We start from the raw sequence: 27,799 nt of genomic DNA on the forward strand, positions 1-27,799 counted from the left end.
AGGAGACATTCCCCCCCCCTGCAACTGTTCAGCGTTGTAAAGGCAATCCCCTGGCCGGGTCCCGCTGGTCTCGGCCTCTCCTCCGGCTACACCCTACGTTAGGATCTCCTGGCCGAGGCGTGGCAGCAGGACCTGCTTTATATGGGCTGCTCCCGGCTGGGCGTAGCCGGAACCCTGCCCCACCTTGGAAGTTTCCAGAGTGGGGGCGGATGTTCTACTGACTTGCATTTTCCCTAGTCTATCGATTTTTTGGGCGTGGCAGGCGGTGGGACAGCGAGGGGTGATTTGGTTTCTCTTACTGTTTTTCTGGTCTCTCACCACTGGCATATTTCTAACGTTTTCTTGTTTCTAGGACATTAATAGGTTTTATCATTACGTTATGTTATCGTTTCTTTGTTCGTTGTTTAATAAAAGTTCATGTTCATCAGTGGCCTACTGATTTTCGATTTCCTATTCTTTTCTTTCCAGGTTGTTTCATGCTAAAGTTTCTGTTAACAGGATACAGTGATCACTTCGTTATTATTGCATATGTCTTTTTCACTAGGGGTGCTCTCTGGTCGGGCCAGATGACGTATGTCTAGTAAATGGTCCGGGTGAAACAGGTGCATCAATCAATCAATCAATGAGGAATGAAATAGGTACGACGTGTTAAAGGCTTGCGTTACCTACCCTTCACTATCTGCAAAGGGAGAGAGAATATTCCTATTCTTCCTCGTTTGCAGGCAGAGAAGATCCTTAAGAGAACCAACTTCGAACAATTCAATGCTCGATTGAAACAATCAACAAGGGGTACTGTGAACACAAATGAACGCCGCTTATGTACATACGCATTGCTATTTTCAACAGGTTGTTCCTAATGTTTCTATTTTAGCGAGGTCAAAAAGAGATCCCATTAGTGGCCTACTGATTTTGCTCGATTCCTTTTGTTTTTTTACACGGTTTTTCGCTATCTGCAAAGACTAAACAGAGTATTTTGACTCTGTGCTTGTTTGTAAATAGAGAATGAACCAAAGAGAACAATCAATCAAATGGAGAGAGAAGCAGGCACGACGGATTACAAAGGGGGCAAAGGGCTGCGTTAACTACCCTTCACTATCTGCAAAGAGAGAGTACTCCTAATAGAAATGAGGGGTGGGGGGTAGCATTCAAAGCAGATCAGTGTGCATAAACACGAAAATGTTTTTACTTACCACGTACTTGACATTCGACAGCTTATGATATTTGCTATTAAAAAACCATTGAAATTCACTGAAAAAACCATAGGTTATAGACCATATATAGTTAGGAATTAGCATTTACAAAACCTTGAAAATTCACTGAAAAAACCATAGGTTATAGACCATATATAGTTAGGAATTAGCATTTAAAAAATCTTATTTTACTCACACAAAACCATTGAAATTCCATATATAGTTAGTTGCACTAACTATATATCGCGCACCCGCAATCCACTGCTGATGATGTCACATATTACATCATTCATGACATGGTCAGTGACATCACTGATGACATCACTGATGACATCTCAAATGACATCACTGATGACATCTCATTTGACATCAATGGTCACATCAATGATGATATCATTAATGTGACAATACAATGCATCTCCTCACACTTTAATATAACCTCTGTTACACCCAGTGTTAAATACAGAGTATAATTTTTGAAACCATTGACACACCAATACTAGTTACTACATACGCACTCACTGATTCCTACGTCTACACACACATTCACTCATTCACCCATACAATCATTCATACATACAATCACTCATCTTTACAACACTATCATATGCACTCATACACCTATACAGACACTTACACTCTGCCACTCATCCATGGAGTTACTCACACACCTAGTCAGTCCTGTAAAGAATCAATCACACTTCCATTTTCTTGTCTATACAGTTAAACATAGAGCTCCTTACATTTTCAAACATATACTAACACATACTTACTTTCTTATACAATCATTGATACAAGTACACATTGATCTGCACAGAGTCACACACCTCCCAGCCAGCCACACACACACTCAGTCTCCTATACAAATACTTGGACAATCAATCAATAACCCATATAGTTAATCATATAGCTACTGATCAACACATGCAGCAGTTTACAGAACAACAGACATAATGATGCACAAATTAAGACAGTTTAGTCACTAACCCATGCACTCAGTGAGACACATTTAATCACTCACTCATACATTCAGTCATGCACCTACTAAATCCTTCGTCCAGACACTTATACATCTACTCATTCTTCAATATGTAAAACATATTTAAACTTTACAGAAACACACAGTCACTGGATGATGTCATCAGTGATCTCATCAGTGATGTCATTTGAGATGTCATCAGTGATGTCATCAGTGATGTCACTGACCATGTCATGAATGATGTAATATGTGACATCATCAGCAGTGGATTGCGGGTGCGCGATATATAGTTAGTGCAACTAACTATATATGGAATTTCAATGGTTTTGTGTGAGTAAAATAAGGTTTTTTAAATGCTAATTCCTAACTATATATGGTCTATAACCTATGGTTTTTTCAGTGAATTTTCAAGGTTTTGTAAATGCTAATTCCTAACTATATATGGTCTATAACCTATGGTTTTTTCAGTGAATATATATATATATATATATGTATATATATATATATATATGTGTGTATATATATATATATGTGTGTATATATATATGTATATATATAATGTGTGTATATGTGTGTATATGTATATATATATGTGTGTATATGTATATATATATGTGTGTATATGTATATATATATGTGTGTATATATATATATGTGTATATATATATGTGTATATATATGTGTATGTATATATATGTGTATGTATATATATATGTGTGTATATATATATGTGTGTATATATATATATGTGTATATATATGTGTATATATATATATGTGTGTGTATGTATGTATGTATATATATGTATGTATATATATATATTCACTGAAAAAACCATAGGTTATAGACCATATATAGTTAGGAATTAGCATTTAAAAAACCTTATTTTACTCACACAAAACCATTGAAATTCCATATATAGTTAGTTGCACTAACTATATATTGCGCACCCGCAATCCACTGCTGATGATGTCACATATTACATCATTCATGACATGGTCAGTGACATCACTGATGACAACATCCAGTGACTATGTTTCTGTAAAGTTAAAATATGTCTTACATATTGAAGAATGAGTGGATGTATAAGTGTCTGGACGAAGGATTTAGTAGGTGCATGACTGAATGTATGAGTGAGTGATTAAATGTGTCTCACTGAGTGCATGGGTTAGTGACTAAACTGTCTTAATTTGTGCATCATTATGTCTGTTGTTCTGTAAACTGCTGCATGTGTTGATCAGTAGCTATATGAGTAACTATATGGGTTATTGATTGATTGCCCAAGTATTTGCATGGGAGACTGAGTGTGTGTGTGGCTGGATGGGAGGTGTGTGACTCTGTACAGATCAATGTGTACTTGTATCAATGATTGTATAAGAGAGTAAGTATGTGTTAGTATATGGTTGAAAACGTAAGGTGCTCTATGTTTAACTGTATAGAGTAGAAAATGGAAGTGTGATTGATTCTTTACAGGACTGACTAGGTGTGTGAGTAACTCCATGGATGAGTGGCAGAGTGTGAGTGTCTGTATAGGTGTATGAGTGCATATGATTGTGTTGTAAACATGAGTGATTGTATGTATGAATGATTGTATGGGTGAATGAGTGAATGTGTGTGTAGACGTAGGAATCAGTGAGTACGTATGTAGTAACTAGTATTGGTGTGTCAATGGTTTCAAAAATTATACTCTGTTTTTAACACTGGGTGAAACAGAGGTTATATTAAAATGTGAGGAGATGCATTGTATTGTCACATGAATGATATCATCAGTGATGTGGTCATTGATGTCAAATGAGATGTCATCAGTGATGTCATTTGAGATGTCATCAGTGATGTCATCAGTGATGTCACTGACCATGTCATGAATGATGTAATATGTGACATCATCAGCAGTGGATTGCGGGTGCGCAATATATAGTTAGTGCAACTAACTATATATGGAATTTCAATGGTTTTGTGTGAGTAAAATAAGGTTTTTTAAATGCTAATTCCTAACTATATATGGTCTATAACCTATGGTTTTTTCAGTGAATTTTCAAGGTTTTGTAAATGCTAATTCCTAACTATATATGGTCTATAACCTATGGTTTTTTCAGTGAATTTCAATGGTTTTTTAATAGCAAATATCATAAGCTGTCGAATGTCAAGTACGTGGTAAGAATTTTTTTTTTCGTGTTTATGCACACTGATCTGCTTTGATTGCTGCCCCCCACCCCTCATTTCTATTAGGAGTACTCTCTCTTTGCAGATAGTGAAGGGTAGTTAACGCAGCCCTTTCCCCCTTTGTAATCCGTCGTGCCTGCTTCTCTCTCCATTTGATTGATTGTTCTCTTTGGTTCATTCTCTATTTACAAACAAGCACAGAGTCGCAATACTCTGTTTAGTCTTTGCAGATAGCGAAAAATCGTGTAAAAAAACAAAAGGAATCGAGCAAAATCAGTAGGCCACTAATGGGATCTCTTTTTGACCTCGCTAAAATAGAAACATTAGGAACAACCTGTTGAAAATAGCAATGCGTATGTACATAAGCGGCGTTCATTTGTGTTCACAGTACCCCTTGTTGATTGTTTCAATCGAGCATTGAATTGTTCGATGTTAATTCTCTTAAGGATCTTCTCTACCTGCAAACGAGGAAGAATAGGAATATTCTCTCTCCCTTTGCAGATAGTGAAGGGTAGGTAACGCAAGCCTTTAACACGTCGTACCTATTTCATTCCTCATTGATTGATTGATTGTCCGAACATTGACTGTTTGGGAATTAGTTCTTTTTGGAGGTATTCCCTGTTTGCAAATAAACGTAGGAAAATCTTTGCAAGTAGTGAAAGGGTACGTAATGCGGACCTTTCTCCCCCGTTGTAATCTGTCATGCCTATCTACTCCCCACTGATTGATGCACCTGTTTCACCCGGACCATTTACTAGACATACGTCATCTGGCCCGACCAGAGAGCACCCCTAGTGAAAAGGACATATGCAATAATAACGAAGTGATCACTGTATCCTGTTAACAGAAACTTTAGCATGAAACAACCTGGAAAGAAAAGAATAGGAAAACGAAAATCAGTAGGCCACTGATGAACATGAACTTTTATTAAACAACGAACAAAGAAACGATAACATAACGTAATGATAAAACCTATTAATGTCCTAGAAACAAGAAAACGTTAAAATATGCCAGTGGTGAGAGACCAGAAAAACAGTAAGAGAAACCAAATCACCCCTCGCTGTCCCACCGCCTGCCACGCCAAAAAAATCGATAGACTAGGGAAAATGCAAGTCAGTAGAACATCCGCCCCCACTCTGGAAACTTCCAAGGTGGGGCAGGGTTCCGGCTACGCCCAGCCGGGAGCAGCCCATATAAGGCAGGTCCTGCTGCCACGCCTCGGCCAGGAGATCCTAACGTAGGGTGTAGCCGGAGGAGAGGCCGAGACCAACGGGACCCGGCCAGGGGATTGCCTTTACAACGCTGAACAGTTGCAGGGGGGGGGAATGTCTCCTCGACCCTCCCCTCTCTCTCCCAGTCCGGCCGCGGTGGCCCTTGAGAGTTGCAGGTAGTCCCGCCACATGCTCTTCCGGTCCGGCCACCAACGGTCGGGGGGCCGAGGCCGACGGAATCCGGCTGCAGCCGATAAACCAAGAAACCCGTTCATGGGGCCAGAGCCAGGGGCGTCCGGCCGACATCCACCGGAAGCCCGGCCCGAAGACGGACGGGACACTTCTTTCTTTTATAATGGCTGCGACAACACTGGGGGGGGATGTCTTGCACATGCCTCCGACCCCCCCCTCGTCCTCATCGCCTGGTCCGGCCATAACAAATCTCAAGCGAGACGCCGTGGGGTGCACTGGGAGGGAGAGACGGTGCGAACAGGCCTCTCCCGCCTCCCCAGTGGAGGCTTCCCAGCTGCACCCTCAGCGGTCCAGGCGCCCGGAAAAGAGTTCTTCCACTGTGGCCATGCTGCAACGTCTCGCCCGGCAGGGTGGAGCCCGTCCGCTCATTTGACCCCGCGATCGCCAGTAGCTACCGAACTCTCAAAATGGCGGTCGACCTGGCAAGAGCGGGCCCAGCATAAAGAAATGGCCCGGTCACTGGTTGACTCCACCACCGTAGTCCTCCACGACCTTGAAGATTCTAGAGGAGCCGCGGGAGTCTCCCACCCCCGATGGGGAATGACTGCCATGATCACCCGTGGAGTGACGAAACTGTATCCGCGGGACGTCGGCGCCAGCCTCACTTTGAATTACTAGAATCCTGCAGACCTCACTTCCGGTGAAAGCACAGTGTGACCCGGTAGGAAAAATTGTTGCACCCCCTCCCCTTTTTGACTGATAGTTCAAACCACCGATCCTTTCCTTTGCCCTTTTAACGGAACTTTGGACTGCCTCCCCCTCTTTTACATTTTCTAGAGAAAACAAAACATTAACCACTACATTAGCATAGCAGTTGACACCAGAACTGTTTTCAAATTGAAAACCAACAACATCTTCAACAGAATCCTTTTTGTTTCTGCTGTGACCCTGCTCCAGCACAGGCATTGTCCCCAGCAGTAATTCTGCAATGCCGGTAAGAATAGCTGTGGTGCCTACTGGACTCACTCACCCCCGCGGCGCCCCACGCCGTTATTTGCTGGGCGGCAACTTGCTAGACATCACCTTCGTGACATCCAGATTTCAGCGCGTTCTGCTGCCTTGGAACTATTCGCACAACAGACCGCTACTGACAAGAATATTTCATTATTGGTGCTGTCAATTTCAATAAATCTATTGGATAATTCAAAAGAAATTGCCACGGTCTCTTCGTTGTTTAAATGTTTTTACTGTTTTTGTTTTGTTGTATATATTTATATGTTATTAAAGTTTTATATTCCTACTACTTTGTTGGAGTGCTATATATTTTTTATGTGACACATAATTGTAAAAACTTTGATGTACAAAGAGTCATTCCTGGAATCTTCCGCTTCAGGCTCGGTCCCCTCCCCAATCACAATACAGGATAGTTTTCAGATAGTAGGAACACGTGTGGTGTGACGGATCTCATCGGGTGTGGGCCTTGATCTACTATAACTCCTTTGAAGAGGGGTGATTCTTTACAGCTGGGGCCATAAACTACATCTGCAGGGCTAGCTGATAGCCTGGACAATCGGACACAGAGGAAGAGGAGTGTCACAGGGTGCGGTAGTGAATAGGGCGAAAGGGAGGTGTCGGGCGGGCACAGTGTGATTCTCAGGGAAGAGCAGCGCAGATGGGGGGAGGTTTATTGCCCATGCATAAGACAGAGAGCGGGGGTGACCAGTGCCTGGGGAAGATGCTTGCGAGGAGCCATGCTACGAATCGACAGCGTGCAGAGAGTGGGTCTGGTCAAGACATCTAAAATGGCTGCCGTGCACGACAAAAGTGTGGCATTTCAAAAAAGGCAAGATGGCGCAGACAATGTTTTTCAACACTTCCTCATTTCCTTCGAATCGAACGTTAACAGACGTTGGGGCATATTACCAAAGTTAAGCGATATTTATCGCTAACGATGCTTACCAACCAATTTTTTACCACTAAGCATCGTCAGAAATTATCGAAGATAAACCTTACTATTATCAAGGTTTATCGCAAATGCGATAATAAACGGCCGCAATGCATGAATATCGCTAAAAACTCAGCGATATTCATGCATTACCGAGCTAATACTCTTAGCCATGTTATCCACCTCCCATTGGATAACATGGCTAAGAACTGCTCAGGGCAGGTGTTACTTTTTGGAGATATTCGCGCTTAGCGCGAATATCTCCAAAAGTTGGTAATAGGAGATAGATATCTTGCATGTTGTAATGCAAGTTATTGTGGTATATGGAACTCATACCATAATCTCTCAGGAAAGCAGAAACTGATCCTTTTGGGACCGCCTAAAAAGGCCTAGGGGGTGAGGAGTACTCTACTTTGCCCCCTTTTCACGTTCCGAACTATTTTATTTTACTCTCTTCTGTAATTACACAAAATACCAGCGATAAGATGCATCGGAGACACACAGTGAGAGAAAGGAGGCCGGAGATGAAGAAGACATGTCAAATACACATTGGAGATAATATAGTGGCAGAAGGGAAGTAAATATGAGTAAACTTACCATGTAACATAAAAATGTTGCACTCTATACTATAAGTCTCATTTTATACTACAATCACTTCGCTACAACCTCATAAATTAAAAATAAAAATAAATAATGTCTCAAACAATTTTTGATTTCTAAATATAAATTTATTCTTCAGAATTTTCTAAATTTGAAACAACTAGTAACATGTCCTCATCAGTAATTTCCTCTTCAATCATCTCATCTGGAATCTCCTCATTAAAAGTCTGCAATGATGATTCTTGTAACTCTATGGTCTCCAAACACTCGATAAATTCGCCATCAAGAGATTGATCAAAAAAATCATTCAAGTCATCTCCTCCTTCTGACAATATTTCATTATTGGTGCTGTCCATTTCAATCAATGTAGTGGAATCATTCAAGTCATCTCCTCGTGACAATATTTCATTATTGGTGCTCTCAATTTCAATCAATGTAGTGGAATCATTCAAGTCATCTCCTCCTTGTGACAATATTTCATTATTGGTCCTGTCCATTTCAATCAATCTAATGGAATCATACAAGCCATCTCCTCCTTGTGACAATATTTCATTATTGGTGCTCTCAATTTCAATCAATGTAGTGGAATCATTCAAGTCATCTCCTTGTGACAATATTTCATTCTTGGTGCTGTCCATTTCAATCAATCTAATGGAATCATACAAGTCATGTCCTCCTTGTGACAATATTTCATTATTGGTGCTCTCAATTTCAATCAATGTAGTGGACAATTCAAAAGAAATTGCCACGGTCTCTTCATTGTGAGCCATTTTATTTTGAAATTGCTTGCTGTAAATTGCAGAAAAAAATAATCACTTTCATTTATCGTTTTTAGTAATACATAATATAAAACTAACTTCATCAAGTATTTAGTATAACAGAAGGACTGCAAATAAATAACAGAAAACATTTTTCAAATTATCTTCAAGTGTACAACATAGTTCCCCTTACAAATTAACAACTCACCTTTTTAAAAGTAGCAGAAGTGTTAGTACTGTGTAAATCAAACACCAGAAATTCACCACCAAAAATTCCTCACAAATGTACCTCAGACAGTAGTATCACAAAATGGCTGTGGTTTCCTCTCATTTGACATATATACATAACCAATTAACTTTCATCACACACAAATACAAAACCAAAGTAACATTTTAATTGGTTCTAAATTTCAACACTTTCAAATGTGTTTTCCCCATGCAATTTTCCATAGGACATTTACATACGTCTACAGCCTGAATGGCTGAACGGAATTACACCAAACTTGGCAAAATGGTACATCAAACCTAAGAGGTCAGGAAGGATCTACTATGCCCCCTTATGGTCATTTCCCCCTTCGCTTTGGCCTCCTCTTGTCTCTCAATCCTACCGAGAGACAAGATGGCGGCCGCTACGGACTGTTTGGAATGTTGACAGACGCCGGAGAACCAATCAGCTTCGCAAAGCTCCGTAACGCGAAAAGTACGCGAAGCGGAGCGCTGTTACAGATATATATCTTTTTTTGAACGTTAATTTCTCAAAATCCACTGGAGCACATATATTGAGACCTAGCAAAGGCACATCGGGCTACCAGTCCCTAATATTTTACCAAGTTTCGTGCAAATCCATTCAGCCGTTCGATTATTATTATTATTATTTTTTTTTGCCCCGCGGGGCCCTTTTAAAACCTCCACATCAAACCTAGGGGGTCAGCGAGGATCTACTATTCCCCCTTATGGTCATTTGCCCCTTCGCTTTCGCCTCCTCTTGTCTCTCGATCCTACCGAGAGACAAGATGGCGGCCGCTACGGACTGTTTGGAATGTTGACAGACGCCGGAGAACCAATCAGCTTCGCTTCACAAAGCTCCGTTGCGCGAAAAGTACGCGTCCTGGGACGCTGCCCGGTCCGCTGTTACAGATATATATCTTTTTTTAAACGTTAATTTCTCAAAATCCACTGGAGCACATATATTGAGACCTACAAAAGGCACATCGGGCTATCAGTCCCTACAATTTTGCCAAGTTTCGTGCAAATCCATTCAGCCGTTCGGGCTAAAAGTGAGGCCAACCGCCCTATGGAAAACTCAATGTTAAAAACACGTTTTGGGACCCCCCTTTTTTCTCGGCCCCCCCTTGACGAACCCCCCCCAAATTTTCAAGGGCTGCTCAGAAACAAAATGTGCCATTTTCCTGAAAATTTCAGCCAATTCCGTCCACAAACGCCAAAGTTATTAGACATAGAATTTTCAAAAAACCCATAGAGAAAAAATCCTAACTATATATACCTACTGGCGACCGCCAGTAGGTAATATATATGTATATATATCTATATATAGTTTTTTTTGTCCTCATCTCACCTTGGCACGTACAAATGAACAGTCGCAACCCGCTATCCATCCTGGGCGCCCCGGGTTGAAGTTCTTGCTGTATCCAGAGCCGACCCGGCTACCCCTTTATTCCGGGGCCAGGTGTAATCATTGGACAATTTCAGGGTTTCTTACCAGCCTCATTTCCTTGGCCCATTCCATCAAAGGTTGCCATACTGCGCTATTCCTATTGTGTGCTGTGCTGGTTTCTAAGCGTGCTATTCTTAGTACAGATTGAAGCCATTTTTCATGTAGGGGGGGGGGTGACATCCTTCCAGACTTTACAGATTTCCCTACGTGCAATTAGAATAAGCGTGAAAAATAAAGCCACCTGTGTCTCCCTTAGCCCATTTAAGAGATCAATGTCCAGACCAAAAAAGACCCTTGCAACGTTGAAACTAAGTTTCATCTTGAAGACACTCTCCAGTGTCTTCTCAATGGTGGCCCAAAAAGAGCCAATCCTAGGACACTCATAAAAAACATGGATATCATCGGCCTCTGGCGTGTCACATCTGGGGTTGACAAATGTAGCGATTTTTTTTTTTTTTTTTTTTTTTTTAGGGGTGTAGTAAAGCCTATTTATAACATAATAGTGATTCTTTTTAAGGGAAGCGGATTTAACAAATCTATATAAATATTGAAGGGAGAAATTATATAGGTCAGCTGAGGATGCCTCTAAGACAGAGTCTCCAAACTTTTTTTTTTTTTTAATTTTTTTTTTTCAAACCTTTATTGTGTAACAAAAGCATACAGGTACGGGCCTACAACCATCCTGGCCGGCCTCAAAATCAGTTTGTAGCACAAACGCAACAATAGAACAGCTCAGCAGTCTCTAAAGAAGAAGCAGCCAGTATTCGAAATGACACAGATGGAGAAAGTGACCGTCGAGTACAGGATAGGTTAGGTTAATTTTTAAGTTCATAAATGAAAAAAGGATCAGTCGCCATGCAATCCGCAGCAAACATAGAGGGGGCAATGAACACAGCAGGTTATCAACGATGCTAAGAGTCACAATCGGAGGATCGGCTGAAAAATACGCTTATCAGGATAAAAACATGTATTCACAATACGTACTGGCCATTACCCACCCCGTTAACGTGGAACATTCTAACTAATGGTACCAGGAACACTAACAACAGAAACAATGAGCGAACGCTACACTTAATCACCATACTGACCCGAAAGAAGAAAGAAGAAAAGAAAGAACCAGGAAAAAGAAGAGAAAAAAACGAGGCCCATAGAAACGAAGACAAAACAAAAAACCCCACCCCCAACCCCCCACCCAGCACACATGCAGAGGCAATGGCCTACCCCCCCCCTAGCAGTGCGCCTGTCGCCTGAGAACGGAACCCGAAATTTAGGTACAGAGAAGAGAAAGGAAAAAGAAAAAAGGTTATATAATACCGGAGGAGGGCCATCCCAATAGGCTCCCGGTCTCTCCTTCCATGAATGTATTCTCCGCCCCAGAAGCGACAATAAAAGCAGCAATCACTTAGTACAACAAAAATGGGGGTGAAACAGTACATAGCGCGCTATTAAGTATAGTCAAAGAACCCGCCAACCCGCTGCACCCACCCGCCACACAGACATCAACCACGAAAGAGAACCACTTAGCCCTGGCCCATTCTTATAAATCCCCCGTGGCATGCCCGCAAAGGAGATCCTGTCTCAGCAGACCAATGAAGACAAAATGTCCACGCACGGCAGAGGTACAACTTGCAAGCACAAAATGGACGCCGCCGACCACCGACAGAGTCCCCTTCACCGAAGACCAGCACTCCCAGATCAAAGTCAGGGGACGCATTCCCCAACCGAAGTACAAGGGCGAGGAAAGAGGAAGCAGTCACAGGAGGCAACAATAGCTGGACCAGTGTCCGAGTCTTCAGCGGCGCTACTATGGACGGTGCCACCATCAAATGCCGGGAAAGGCATCCTTCCGGACAATAGAGACTCACGGGCATTCCGTCACAGGCACCCACACTGTCCGGGATCTTCCAGTCCCCTCCGCATCCAAGTACAATCACAGTACCCTCCACAGACGTAGATGAAGGCGATTCCTCGCGCAGCCGGGGGCCATCCGGGTGCATCCGTCCCAGCGTGAGCACAACATCGTCTAGCTTCTCCCCAAGCGCTCGGGAGCCATCCCACCAAGTGGCGTGAAAGTCATTTAGAGCGGCAAGGATATCACTGCGGGACAGCACAGGCTGTATTTTCCCCATCACTGGGCTACTCGGTGACTCGCACTCACCCTCGCACAGTACTTCAGTAGGCAGGGTGTTGCACTCCCTCTTATTCAGGCACCCATTAGGCGCGTCCAACTGGTCGGGAGAACAAAGGCAGGGCAGGGACAAGTCCAGCTTAGGCAGACCATAGATGGGATTCCGGGGCTTCCCAGAGTATAAGCCGAAAAAGCAGTCCACGGCAGTGGCCATCCCCTCTCCGACTCAGCAACAGCCTCAAACTCAGGAGCGGCCCGCAAAAACCGGGCAGGAACAAAGACAAAGCCGACAGGCTCACCTTCCGCTCTCCGCAATCAACAGTAGTTCCACCGAGCCTCCATATCGAGGATGCACTCCAGCCACACCGTGCGACAACCAGGGCACCAACAGAAACTTTCCCTTTGGAGTTGCTGCGTCTCGGCGGGCCGACTCCGCCCAGGTCCAGCTGGCCGCCTACGATGAATCAGCGCCCGGCCATGTTTACCAATCGAGGTCTCGGCTCCGGGTCGTTTAAGGCCATCAGTCAATCTCGCAAATATCTCCGTCTGCGAGGCAGGTAGAGGTGCCGGGATCGCGCAAGCGATATCTGCGCGCTTTCACCGTCGCCCCGCTGCCATGCAATGCCAGGATCGCGGACAGGATTATCTTGCGGGGCTCGGAAGCTTACGGAGCCGGGAGCCTACACTGCCGCACCGATCGCCATCTTGGCTCCTCCCCCGAAAGTCTCCAAACTTGATGTAATGGTGGAGCTCGAATTTCCTCTGCCTCAATCAGCTTCCTATACAAAAAACCCACTTCTTTCTTCCTCTGAGTTGGGGCCGAAAGTGCAAACTCAATGTCCCAGTTTCCACCAGTGTTATTTTTCTCAGAGGAATACCACGAACAGAGTTGAATATATTTAAATTTTGAAAAGGAGTCCCCAATCCTAGACCGCAACACCTCCCAAGGATGTACCCCCTCTGATATTAGGTCTGACCAGATTGTTATTCCCGCACTCCTGACTGATAGGGAGAGGCTATCCTGGAGACATTGCGGAGTACCCGGGGAGTCCCATATAGGGGCAAGATCTGAATATTATTTTATTCCCCAATACCCCTTAACTCTGTTCCAAAGAATCAAGGCCGATTTCAATACCTTTAGGCGAACCTTCTTGTAAAATCTTGGCGCACCAAACTTATATAAAAAACCAGGGCCACCCCCTTCCTGATCCAACATTGTATTCAAAATCTGCCCCCAATGAGAGTTGTCTGGACTACTTAAAAGTGTGCGGACGTTTTTTAGCTGGAAAGTAAGAGCATACCACGCAATGTCCGGGAGTGCCAACCCCCCCTTTATCAGTCTTATTTTCAGTTTTTTCCAGGACATCCGGGCGTTCTTATTTGCCCAGATAAAACTACCTATCTTCCCCTGGATCTTCCTTAAGATTTTATCCTGGAATGTTAAGGGGATCGCGTTAAATAGATAGGTTATTTTGGGCAAAATGACCATTTTGACCAAATTAACGCGGCCATATATTGTTAATGGAAGGTTTTGCCATCTCGAAAATAGATGGTCAATATCTTTAGTCACCTTTTTCAGATTTATTTTGACTATATTATTAAGATCAGATGTAATTAATATGCCTAAACACCTGAACTGGCTGCTTGTTGCTTCCTCCCACTGGTCTACACCCCAGCACATTATTTCTGTTTTTGTATTGTTGATTAAATAACCGGAGTATCGACCATAGTCTGCCATTATCTCCTCGACTCTGGGAAAAACCTCTACTGGGTTGCTAGTATAAACCAGTAGATCGTCTGCATATTATGCCAGCTGGCAGCAGTATTCCTTTATTCTAAAAGGAGTAATTTGGTCGTCTAGCCTCAATGCTTGTGCTAAAGGTTCGATATAGAGGTCGCACAAGAGGGGTGAGATGGGGCACCCCTGCCTTGTACCCCTCCTGATATCAAAACGTGGTGATAAAGAGCCATTTAGTAAAATTGATAAGGAGATATTAGGGGGCGATCGATTTCTCCGCGTTGATTTTAAACCCGGAGGCGAGCGCAAAGCTATGGAGTTCAATGAAAAGCGCCCGAAGTGATTGCACCGGCTCGGTAAGAGAGAGCAAGATGTCGTCTGCGTAGACGCATTTTGTGGCTGTCACCTCCAAATGTAATGCTCTTGATGAGGCCGTGTTGCCTAACCCTTTGTGCCAGCGGCTCCATGGAGAGGGCAAACAAGATGGGGGAAAGGGGGCAACCCTGCCTGGTCCCTCTTCCGATCGGGAAGCAGGAGGAGGTATGCCCATTGACGCGGACCGTGGCGTTAGGTTGTCTATAGCAGTTCAGAATGCGGGTGCAGAGGACCTCCCCGAAGCCAAAATGATGCAGGACCTGTTCAGGTAGGGCCAGTGCACCCTATCGAACGCTTTTTCTGCGTCAATCGTGAGGACCATACAGTCTGGACGTGCGCGAGATCCAGCCTCAATGAGGTGGAGGACACGTCTGGTATTGTCACTGGTCTGTCGCTGGGGTATGAAACCCGCCTGGTCTGGCTCCACTAGTTGTTGCATGTAGGGGGCCAGTCTGCCCGCTAGAATACCCGTGTAGAGTTTGAAGTCGATATTTAATAGCGAGATCGGACGGTACGATCCACAACGGGTCATGTCCCTGCCCGGTTTTGGGATGACTGAGATTGACGCCTCCAGGAGTTCTGTGGGGATCGCACCAGGCTAGTCGAAGGAATTGAAAAGGTCCCGTAGGAGGGGGGCTACCTGGTGGCAAAATGTTTTGTAAAAACTTGCGGGGTAGCCATCTGGGCCAGGGGATTTCCCAAACTTCAGGCGGGAATTCGCAGAGATCACCTCTTCCAGGCCAATGGGCCTGTCCAGGAGATCCGCCTGTGCCGGATTCAGCGATGGGAGACGTGCCTCCTGCAGGTAAGTCTGAGCTGCTTGCAGGTCAAGGGTGTCTCCAGTGTAGAGGGATTCGTAGAATTTCCCGAAGGCTTCCGCCATCGCCGCGTCGTCTGTGACGAGGCCTCCCCCCTCTACCTGTATGGCCCGAACCCCCTGCTTTTGGCGCTGTTCCCGTAACTTGCTCGCTAAGAGCCGGCCGCATCGGTCACCACCTGAGTAATATGCCTGCTTGAGGCGTAGAGCTGCATACTCCGCGGCGTCTTGATCTAGCGCGGCTATCATTTTCCTCTCGGTACATAGTTGTCGCCAGGACCGTGCTGCCCCTGTGCGCTGGTGCATTTGCTCCAGCTCTGACACTCGTTGCGAGATTTCGGCCCTCTTCTTCGCCCTGTCTTTGTTATTGGCTGCGGCTATAGATATAAACTCGCCACGTAGGACCGCCTTCAGGGTTGCCCACTGAGTGGCTCTCGAGGTGTCGGTATTGTGATTGTGGGTCAAGAATTGTGCGATAGCGGTTTTGATCCGCTCCACTGTTGAGGGAGTATGAAGGAGGGTGTCTCGGAGGCCCCAATGTCAGCGCGGGGTCGGCTTTGCTGGCATGAGGAACTTGGCCACCACTGGGGAGTGGTCTGAGAGCGAGGCGGCAAGATGTCCATCTCCTGCGCCTGCGCTACCAGTGGGGAGGTGCAAAGGAAGTAGTCCAGCCTGGCGTATGATTTGTGGGCCCCTGAATGATAGGTGTAGGCGGTGCTGCGTGGGTGGAGATGCCTCCAGAGGTCAGTCAGGTCAAGGTCATGCAGGTAAGCTTGGCTGGCACTGGAGAGGGCCCCAACCTGACCCCACCGCTGACATGAGCGATCTTGAGTGTTATGAAAGACTAAGTTGAGGTCTCCCCCCCAGTAGGAGCCGGCGCTCCGTGTTTGCTGTGGCTGCTGCTAGCGCTGTTTTGAGAAATGTTTCCTGCCCCTTGTTAGGTGCATATATGGAACCCACCATTAACGTCTGCCCTGCTATGAGGAAGCGGTGTACCAACAATCTCCCCTTGATTTCTGCCTCCCGCTGCAGAACCTTGCCTGGGAATGACTTAGACACTAAGATCGCCACTCCTGCTGTTTTCTTGGAGGATGAGGAAAAAAGCTGTGTAGGGAAGGCTCTAGATTTAAGACTATGCTGGTCTTTGGGTAGGAGGTGAGTCTCCTGTAGGAGGCAAATGTCGGCTGCTGTGTGCTCTAAGAGGGACAGGACTGCCCGACGCTTAATGGGATTATTAAGGCCCCTCACATTCAGGGAGAGAACTTTAAGCTTGGTGTGTGACATCGGTCAACCAGGTGCTTCTGGAGCTGTGAACGGTGTGCAAGGAACAAAAGGATAAGCGCTCCTCTGGGAAGCGTCTGAAATAGGTGGACAACCCCGACCCCAAACCCCCCCCCCAACCTCAACCGTCCGCCTCTTCTCCAATTCCCCCCCTTCCCCCCTCTCTTCCCCCCCCCCCAGCAACCCCCAACTGACCCCCTCACCCCCCCCCCCCAACTGGGAATTCCAAAGTTGGAATCATAGTCCCGGGCCCGGGCGAAGTCAGTTCGGGCCCGTAGAGTCTCAAAATGGAGGAGTGTGTGGCAGTGGCGACCCCTGTGGCCTCCCCGCCCTCGTGATTGCATAGCTATGAAGGCAACCCCCCACACATTAGTACTTCAGGGTGGAGCCGTTGTGTCCTTGACCACCTCTTGAATGGCCGCTGCGTGCTCCACGGCTACTGTCGCCGGGTACGGCCTCAGGATCTTTTTGGGAGAGCGTCGCCTCCGAACTTGGTGCCAACCCTCCCGGGAACTCGGTGATGCTCCATCTTGCGTGGGTCGCGGGGAAGCGTCCCCCGCTCGCCCATCTTCTGGCAGGTCGAGCCCCAGCAGGTCGCACGTGTCCCGGAGCGAACGAAGCTGGTGGAGGGTCCCTTCCCATTTGAAAATCAGTCGGAATGGGTGACCCCCGGAGTAGGGCACTCCCTTCTCTCTCAGAAATGTTGTGGCCACCCGGAAGGTCAGTCGTTTCTGAAGCGTAATCGCGGAGAGGTCCTGAAATAACGCTACCGGGTTATCTCGGAAACTGAGAGGTTGTTTCTGACGGGCTTCATTCAAAATCCTTTCTTTCAGCGGGAAGTCCGGGAGATAGGCCAGTATGTCCGGGGGGGGGGAGCCAACGCACGCCGCGCCAGGCCAACTCTGTGTGCTCTTGTCTATGCGAATGGCGAAGGCGGCAGGTTCACCAAGGATCTCCCTGAACAGGTCCTGTAGATAGCTGGTAATGCTGTTCCCCTCGACTTTCAGTGGCACCCCCCGGACCTGTATGTTGTTCCGCCGGGAGCGGTTTTCGAGATCCTCCGCGTGTGCTTGAAGGTCCACCTGTTGGTCTCAGAGGCGGAGGACCTCCTGCAGCAGAGATTCCAGGTCTTCGCAACGGGCTTGCCCCAATTCTTCCATTTCCGCCACCCGTTCCCCCAGGGCGTCCACGTCGTGACGGAGTTCTCGCTGCTCGCCTGCTAAGTCCTGTTTCAACGCCTGGAAGTCCTCTCGCAAGGTGTTGAATAGTGTCTCTGTAGGAAGGTTGACCCCTGACTATGGTTGCCCCCAACTTTTTGCCTGGTGTTTTGCTGGTTTTCTGACTTAGTTGACCTGAGGCCCTGCTGTTCAGGACCTCAGGCCCACTGCTCTCTCTGTAAAATGGATTCCATGTACCTTAGGTACATATCTAAATTGGATACTGAGTCACCTTATCAGTCCCTGTACTGTGTACCTTAGGTACCCAGGGCCTAGGTGTACCCAGGGCCTACCAGGGGCTGCAGCATGTATTATGCCACCCCTGGATGGCCATCCAAATCTGACACAACTGGCTGCACGACAGCTGGGGCAAGGTGGTGTACTCACCCTTTGCTTTAGATATAGTATACCTATATCTAACCCTAAAATGGACACACAGATCTCCTATCAGTCACTCCTATGGCAGGCCTTAACAATCCTGAAGGCAGAGTGCTTGGAATCGTGTGAGATGGTGCTCTGGCACGAGCTGAGCCTGTCTGCGGCTTTCGGGATCCATCCCTTAGCCGTTTCCATGATATCGCATACCATATACTCTTAAGTGCATTATAATCCTCGCGGTTATGTGCCAACTCTGGTATCGCTTTATCAAAACATGTCGAGTAAGGTGTCATACGAATTGGAATACTAACCCCTCGCCAATTCTGGCGACGGGGTTAGCATTCCACCCTTCTAGAGGGACACGACATGCATGTAACCCCTAACCCCGGTTAAAGTCGAACAGAGCCTCAGCTCCACAAAATGGATGCTGCCACCGAGACACAAGTCTGCCCTCCTGCTGCTGGGAGTCCTCCCAGAGCAGGAGATAAGGACAAAGGGTTTCCTGCCAGGGGCGGTGCCAGCACCGTCCCAGACAGGGTTTTGTGTATTGTAGGTAGGCAGGGCTTTAGAGGAAGGTGACTGCACGTGGCACCCCGGTGCTCACTGTGCATAGGCTGGCTGGAACCAGTTCCAGGGTCACTCCAGACCCTGTGCTGGGGAAAAGCCCGCCAAGGAAGTGGGTGTAACCACCCCCCTCCTAGTCCCACCCATAGGGCAGGACTTAGTCGCGTGCCAGCCCCTTTTTACAGGATAAAGGTAGAGACTGGCCCCCTTCCAAATCAGATCATCTTTGAATCCTGAAACTACTTTCTGCGAAAGGAACTCAAGACTTCTTCCTAAGATTTCTCCCTTGTGACTAAGGAGTAGTCACCCTGCATCCGCAGGCACCATCCAAGAACACTGCGGTCTGCTGTAAGTCCTTCCTCCGGAATCCGACTGCCCAGCTCGACGAGAACCGGCTTCCCTGGCACCTCTGACCTCTACCCACCTCTACAGCCCAGCTGAGAACCGTGGGTGCGACGAGACCTCAAGGGACCGGCCATCTGCAAGACTGCACGACTTCTTTCCAGCAAGCCCGCCGAGTAATCTACTGGTGAGTGCTTTGGGGTCCGAGAAGCCCCGACTCTGAGCAGCTCCAGCTCCGAAGTGCAGCCCCCCAGCATCTCCACGATCTGCGTGGGGCCCTTCTGCTTTTTGCTGCTCACCGCGTTGTTTGGCTACTAGCCCGTTGGCTTGTGGCCTTCCTGACGACGCCCGACGACATTTCTGCTGCTGGTCTGGTTGCTCCAGACTGGCCCTTGCTCCCTTCCCGAAGAGGAGCACCCCGGACCCTCCTGGTCCACTCAAGACGCCATTTTGAGTCCACCGCGTGGGCTTGAATTAGCCAAGGCTTGTTGCCCAATCCTGGGTAACTTCGACGCCAACGACTTCATCCTTCGTGGGACAGCTCGCACCTCCATCCTGGTCGCCGACAACGCCTCCTGGTCCGAGAGACTGCAGAGCCCAGCAGCGCCCACTCACCTGACTGCGGTGACTTCGCCCGGTGCCATCCTGGTGCCCACTTAATCACTGGCTAGTGATTCAAGAACTTGGTCCCCTCTGCTTTCAGGTTTTCTTCTTCCTTGGTCCAGGCTTGGATCCATCGAACTTTCCTTCACTGGTCGCCTGCCAGCAACTTCTTCCTTCCAGGCTCCTGGTCCGGCAACGAGATCCCCGACGTCTTTTCAGACCTATGCAGCTGCAGCCCCTGGGCTAGGTAACTTCGGCACTTCGGTGTCCCAGCATAGCCTCACTATCCTAGGGTCAGGATCCACTGTCGTTTTCTTCCTACCAGGTCGGGTTCGCCCGTGAACACTAACTTTGCCTTTACTAGCCTCCATAGACTTTGTCCCGCATCCCGCGTGAGAGTGCACACTCTGCACCCGAGTCCCCTGGGCCTCCTAGTAGTAATCTAACGATTCCCTAGTCCAGTCCTAGCGATTCCAAAGCCTATTAGAACTGTTACTTACCTGCTAGTAATTCGCATTCCACTTTTAGTGTATATGGTTTTTCGTGCCCCTCGGGCATTTGTGTAACGTGCTAACTTAAAAGTATTTTCATAAGAGTTTTGTTGTGTGCCTAGCACCCTGTCCTCATAAAGAGTACAGGGTTGTTGTGATTCTAATAAATACATTGTTTATTTTCATAACACTTGTGTGGTGTCCTTTCACTGGGTGTTCAAGGGGTAATGTGATGGTAAAACAGCTGGCTTAACACGCCCTCTAGAGTCTTAGCCTTAGACTGCTCGTATCCATGCTACTAGGATAGCTGGTCTATAAGGTTGACTTACAACCAATCATCAATAAGGGTTGTTTGGACTGATATATAGTGATCACTAGAATAGTGAGCACTGCAAATCAGGCCAACTTCTCACAGTCTCCAAGAAGGCTTTTGTGATAGGGGCCTCCCCGCTCCCCTTCTCCGGGGTGGCCGCCGACACAGATGGCGACGGGGACGTTTGGGTCTTCTCCCCTTTCGTTGCGGTTTTCGCCAACATGTCATTGATAGTACGAACTCCCCTGTTGCTCATGTTGGCCATGGTGCCACCGCTGGGTGTCCTCGAACAGGGGTGCAGCTCCAGGTGGCAGGGCGGCCCGACAGGATTGGGGTTGAGGCGAGTCTGTAGGGTGTGCGGGTCCCGGGAGGGTCCCCGCCGCGGGGAACGTGCTGGAAATGCCCTTGTGGAGTCCCGGGTGTGACCAGCCACGTCGTCTAGTGTTGCTTGGTTGGACGCTTCTGCTCCCAGCTGAATAGGGACAATTACACAGGTGGCTGTTCACCCCTCACCTGCTGGGCAGGTATGGACCTCCCGGGTCTGTGGGGGCGGGTGGCGCGAGGCCGTGTGCGGGGTCCCGGGGTGGTCAAAGCTGCAGCAGGGTCTGCTTACTGCGCCGCAAGGTTCACCGCGATGGTTCCGGGTCGGCCAGGGTCGCTGCTGGTTCCCGCCTCGCCTAGGCCCGAAGCTGGGGCATCGAGTCCTGTGGCGGCGGGCGGCGCGTGGTCGGGCGTGGGGTCCCCGGGTGGGTCAGCGCTGTGGCAGGGACCGCTCGCCAAATGTCCGGCGATAGCCATGTTGCAAGGCTCACCGCAATGGCTCTGATGAGGCAGGGTTTCCGCTGGTCTCTGTTCCTCCGCGCCGTGTAGGCCCGAAGCCGGGGCCTCGAGTTTCGCGGCGGCCCACCAGGATGTCCCAGGGCCGACTGTCTCCGGCCCCCGCAGGACAGGCACTCCGCCGGGGCTGTGTGAGTGCGGCAGATCTCTGGTGGCGTCGGTTGTCGCGGGCAGCACTCCGTCCGCGTGTGGGCGGCAGCAGACCCCCCAGGCCCCCACGGGAGTCCTCTCAGGCAGCGCAGGCCCGTGGCCGCCGCTGTCGTCTCCTCGCGGCGTTGCGGCCGTGGCAGGCAGAGCACGGTTTCGGCGGTCGTTGCAGTCGCCAGAAACCTCTCGTTGAACGCCGCTGGTCAGCGCTGCTCAGCAGGGTAAAGCGCCGATGATTTTGGGGGGTTTGCAGGCTAGTGGTAGGGCAGATCGGGGTTCAGGGCCGGGGAGCCGAGCGGGACACGTCCTAGCAGGTCGCCATCTTGGCCACGCCCCCATGATCATTTATTTAAAGTAAAACTATAATACTGATTTTATTTTTTTAATTGATTTTAATAAACCGCACCAAAAAGTAATTAATTCGAAGGGGGTGTACAGCACCGCTAACCTGCGTACCCCATAGCGAGTTTCTGAGGTGTTTTTTTTTTTGATGCCTCAACACACACAACAATCACACGTTTGCACTGCTGGTGCCCTGTGGCACTCAGACTGAGACTCAGGGCTCAGCTCTGTGGTGGAGTGCCAATTTCTGAGACTGGGAGTGCTGGTAGCAGATTTTATGGGCAGGACAAGCCTTCTTACCCAACATGTCTGTAAGTTTCCCTGAGAGTTCCCTGTAATTTGGTCCTTTAAGACATCTAGGCCAGACATGGGCGGACACTCTGGTGTGGGGTTACTCCCTGTGCAGTAGGACATGCAGGGAGCGAGTGTACCAGAGTGTGACTGTGGCAGCCCGGGATCCCTTTGATTTTATGAACCAAAACATCTCCTTTTCTGAGCCCTTGTTCTGGTAATCTCTTCCGTGAGTTTCCTAACTCCGTACCACCATTCTGACACTTTGTGGCTGGACCAGTTGGGAAGAATATGCAAAAATTAGGAAATGCCACAAATCATTCTCGGCGTTGACCTTCTGGAATCCACACATTTCTAGCCAACTTGGCATAAGTACGGAGCTGAAACTATCAACTGATGTGCTGAGATTTCTCGGAGAGAATCCGGGTTCCCGCATCAGTAGCACCTAAGAAACTCTTAGGTGCTCCATGATTGAGCTCGCTGACTGACAATTCCACTGTGGAAGACCCAAGACCAGGAACCTGGACATTCTGCAGCGTGCCGAGAGGCGCAGGCTTGGGCCTGCCATGAAGATAAGCGCAAACAAGCTGAGGAGGTGATGGCAATGGTCTTGTACTAAGAAGACCACAAGGGAAGAAATGTGAGGAGATGAGGTGAGAAGAGCAGAATGCGTAACCTGATGCAACACAGAGAAGGACAGTCACTGCAGGTCTTATGTGAGGCCTTGGACACTGTGGCCCCTGTGGTGTGTGCAGAAGCTGACTTTTGGCATTTAGTGATCTCTGTGCAACAAGAACAAATGCATGTGACTGCGTGGTGCCTGAGGAACTGCCACTAATCACGCTGGGGTCATATAAACAGATACCAAAGCACATAGAAAGAATTGGCAGTACATACATTTCTGTCGTATGACCATTACGTCCCAGGGTGGGTCCTTCATTTGTGTTTGGACTAGAGGAAGAACCCCCAGTTTGGACCTACTAGTTTCTGTTGCCTACATTGCATGTACACTGCCCTGCACCCGTGCCAGAGTGCACTACTTGGCACCAGACGTGAGGCCACCCCACTTGGCTTTTCGAAATCTAGGTACTTCCACCTTCCTAAGAGAGGCAAACCTCAGCTGTCTATTGGGACTGCGCCAGTGGAAGGCCCTTCTCAGGTGCAACGGGCCCTGGCGCTGGAGGGCAGTGGGAACTACACAGAGGCCTTTGAAGGTCACACGCTCCCTGACTGGCAACCAATGAAGGGACCAAATGCCCTTTCTCACCGACAGATGTTTTGAAACGCCTAGGACTAGTCGAGCAGCTGCATTCTGAATATTCTGAAGTCTATTTAGGGTGGCTTTATTAATATTTAAGTACAGAGCATTGGAATATTCAAGACACGATGTAACAAGCGCAATCACCACTGCAACTATGAGCTTGGCTGGAATAAGAGGAAATAACTTTTCAAAAGTTTTGTTGATGAAGAAACAGAAGCTCACAGTCCTCTTGGTCTGAATATCAAAGGAAAGTGTCAAAAATCACCTCTACATTTTTTGCCTCAGTGACAGGAAGAGGTAGGGGACCACACAACTCTGGACACCACAGTTCAGACCATGAGTACAAGCATCTAGAGCCCTTTTAACTAAGGGCGAGATAATGCTTGCTATCAAGAGGAAAACAAGCACTGGCATAGCCAATAGGTCTCGCCTTTGGGACCTTATAAGTGTTTAGCCATGCAACAGTTAATGTTGTTGCACCAAGGATATTGTGCTGCATTACTGAATACTTATAAGGTCCCAAAGGCGAGACCTATTGGCTATGCCAATGCTTGTTAACATTAGGAGTTGAGTAATAAACCTCCATAACAAATTTATTTTTGAAGAAACTATGTTGCCACCATACCACGATCTTAATTCTTTATCCTAATTTTGCACCAAGCCTAATTCTCCAGTGATCTCTAATCCTTACCTTTTTCTAACCCCTATGTTCTTTTATGTTTGCCACATTGCTTTTATATCAGTAATGAAATAAATCGGTCCATTTTTCTTTTTGTAATATTGTCCTAAAATAAACTTTTTCCCTACAGAAGATTTCAAAGTCGTTTCTTTATGATGATCTTTCTTCATAACCATTTCTGCAATAATCTAATTCTTTATTTTGTTTGCTGAGGCAGTTCTTAATCACGTCATCCGCTAACAAGCCATTACTGTATACTTCAGACCTAGAACACTATTGCGTGAACCAAAGTGTCTTATCTTTATCACCGTTCTGGGTCCATGCACACGTTGGAAAGAATCTGGGTTCTCACTTTTGCTAGTAGACTGGTGTTCAGGATTCGGGCCAGAATTGCTGATTGAAAATACTTTAAAGGATATGTGAGAGCTGTTACAAGTGATTGAAGTTGCTTTTGATCACGCTGGTCTTGTTGACCTTACTTACTAAATTAGGGCATGTGCTCGCCCAGCGAAAAGATGTAATATTTTCTTGTCTGACGTGATCTGTCTATGAAATTGCGTGACCCCCCCACAGTAACTATTAACTGTGGATTCACATAAGACTCTTCATGCCTACTACTTTGTATTTATTTATTTTTGTTGCTCAATCTCTTGGTCATTGGAGACTGAGGGGTTTATACCTATGTTGAAAATATCTAGTTACTCTTTAACATTGTAGTCAACTCTGAGTTGGATGGTGATGCTGAATAAAGGTTTTAAGACTGATGTATCAAGATCATCGCCACGCTTTGGTTCATTGGTATTCTTTATGTTTCAGGGCAACTGTTTTACCCTCACTTGTAAGGAGAGTTGTAAAGCGTGGGTCCAGTTATTTTACTACTGTCTTTAAAGGGATTGCTGAAGCCTCAATGTGCCTACTCCTGCAGTTGGAAACGTTAACGGTCATATCTATTATGAAAAGGATAGCAAACCAGTGAATAGGCAGTCCTGTTATGCTTCGAGGCAAGCTCCAGCATTTTGAGGAAAGAAAGTGGACTCTGGAAAAGGCTACAGCAGCAGTCTAAAGCAGTATCTTTTGAAGACCACAAAAATTAAAAAATCCAGTAGCAAGAGTGAGAGTTGGTGAGATGTAGACTAATATTTCACCAACTGTTGAGAGAAATCACTGACTCAGAAAAACAAAGTTATGAAGTCTAAACGCCAACAATGTATTTGTCAAATCCGGACATCTCTGCCAAGGTGCATAGGAGGATACATATAGCTTAAGGTTTTGATAAGCATGCATATTGTTAAGCGTGAACTGGTATGTCCACACAGTCCTACATAGATTTGCTCCTCAAAGCATGATTATGAATTCATATTTCATTGTTGGAGTCCTTTGGGACCTTTGTCAGCTATAGAAATGCTACAATACAGTGTAATGGTAAGAGTAAAATGATCCTGTTTTATTTGCAGACGTTCAAATTGACGTGCCAATGTACATTAACAGAAGAATATCTAAGTTTCAGGCAGCACTTGGACATTCACTTGTGTTCAGAATGTAGATTCTGCCTGATTTGCAATTCAAGTGTTTTGCTGCTATGCTGACTTAAAAATGGAAAGGTCGTGGTTATAACCGCTTTACATATGCCTTAACAGAAAGCTTTCACCACTCGGATATAGATAATATTTCTGTGCTGATAGTAAGTGAATTCTGTATTTGTTCTACAAGTTGAAGGGGCCAGAGACTGCCAACAAGAACTTGCCACTATGTCCATGTATACAGTGTAACCAACTAAGCGGCTGCAATTCAGTTTATTACAGACAACTTAGAAAGCTTACAATAATGATGCCTCTTAATTTTAAAGCAAATATTTCCTATGTCCTAGTAAATACAAATCTTATAAAAAAGTTATTTGAAGTTCTTGTTTTTTCCTAATTAGTTAAACTTATATCAAGGTTTTGTTTAATATAAAATGGTGTGCACACATTTAAACACTGGTGTAATTTACATAAAAACTGCTGAAGAGTTGATCAGCTCCCATTTCTTGAGCTCTCCCTGTGCAACTTTGTTACTGGAGTGCCATAGAATTCAGATGCCTTTGGCTATTACTGAATGGCTGGTGCATCATGACCGTTGAGTGTGTTGTTTATTTACAATCGCACATTCCAATTCGTTCAATTGATCCAAAGTAAAGCCTTTGCTGTCTTGATCTTGAACAGTCAGTGGAAATGATTTAGTGGCCAGTCTATTTATGTTGTGCGTCTCTGAAGTAATGTATAGAAAATATGAAGGTTTCATTTTTCTGTGTTTGATGATGATCATCATCATGATCTTCCTCACCCATGCCTATACAAACGAACAGGAATTTTCCCCATTTAGTTATGCTTAATTGTGAATGTGCTATGAATCTCCTAGATATAATTCAGTCTGCAGAAGATATTTCTAAATGTGTCCCATTTGTACAAAACCATCTTTTCTCTTAAAAGGTAGAAACTGATAAAGCAACAGTGGGATTTGAAAGTCTGGAAGAATGCTACCTTGCGAAGATTCTGGTCTCAGAAGGGACAAGGGATGTCAACATCGGTGGCATTATATGCATCACTGTGGAGAAGTGAGTATGTATTGTGTACAGCATCCTGCAGAAAACTGAGATTACTGAATCCTCATTATAATGTATGTTTATGCTGGTTGGTCGCTAATATGAAGTATCCTGTTTTCATAAGGTCTATGTATTTTGTTTGTTACACCACTGCAGGTTCTAATAGTGTCCCGTTGTTTTATGTTCCAGAGGATTTATCTTAGAGCCATTTGCAGGCATGAATCTTGGCAGTAGTTGTTTCCTTTATTTAGGGATGCTAGGGATGCTACCTTGTAGAGAGAGTGATACCTCTTTCTCTTGCCTAGAATTATGGCTGGGTGGCAATTACAGAGCAGTTATGTGGTGGTCGTTGTGACATTGAAGGCTTAGGGCAGGTCAGATTTGGGACTGCTGTGTAATATAGGGAACCTTTTATCACAGTGGGGATCAGGGTTTGACAGAATTCTTGCTATGGTGAAGTAGGCCTGGTCATACTAGCAGACTGTCAGGGTGACGATTACATTGCAGTTTCTTGAGAGATAACAGAATATTCAGCGTGTTACTTGCTTTGTGAGGTGGTAGTTCTGTGTGATGGTAGAAAAAACACTTGTCCATTGCAGCAGTCACTCCTTTGCTGGGTAGCAGAAGTGGATCTTAGGCCCAAAAGTTCTAGTTGCAAAAGTGAGTGGATGCCTCCCTGAAGTGGTGTTGGCCCAGATCAT

General features: G+C 46.4%; 1 protein-coding gene across 1 annotated transcript in view; it reads left to right on the plus strand.

The window, feature by feature from the left end:
- Positions 1-27,799, plus strand: part of DLAT (dihydrolipoamide S-acetyltransferase) — a 236,143-nt gene that overhangs the window by 82,770 nt on the left and 125,574 nt on the right. The window contains exon 3 of the mRNA XM_078682302.1: positions 26,986-27,110. Coding sequence (XP_078538428.1) covers positions 26,986-27,110 — 125 coding nt within the window. The remainder of the gene's footprint in view (positions 1-26,985; positions 27,111-27,799) is intronic.

Source organism: Lissotriton helveticus, chromosome 3_1, assembly GCF_964261635.1.
Source record: "Lissotriton helveticus chromosome 3_1, aLisHel1.1, whole genome shotgun sequence".
In the NCBI taxonomy this organism is placed as follows: domain Eukaryota; kingdom Metazoa; phylum Chordata; class Amphibia; order Caudata; family Salamandridae; genus Lissotriton; species Lissotriton helveticus.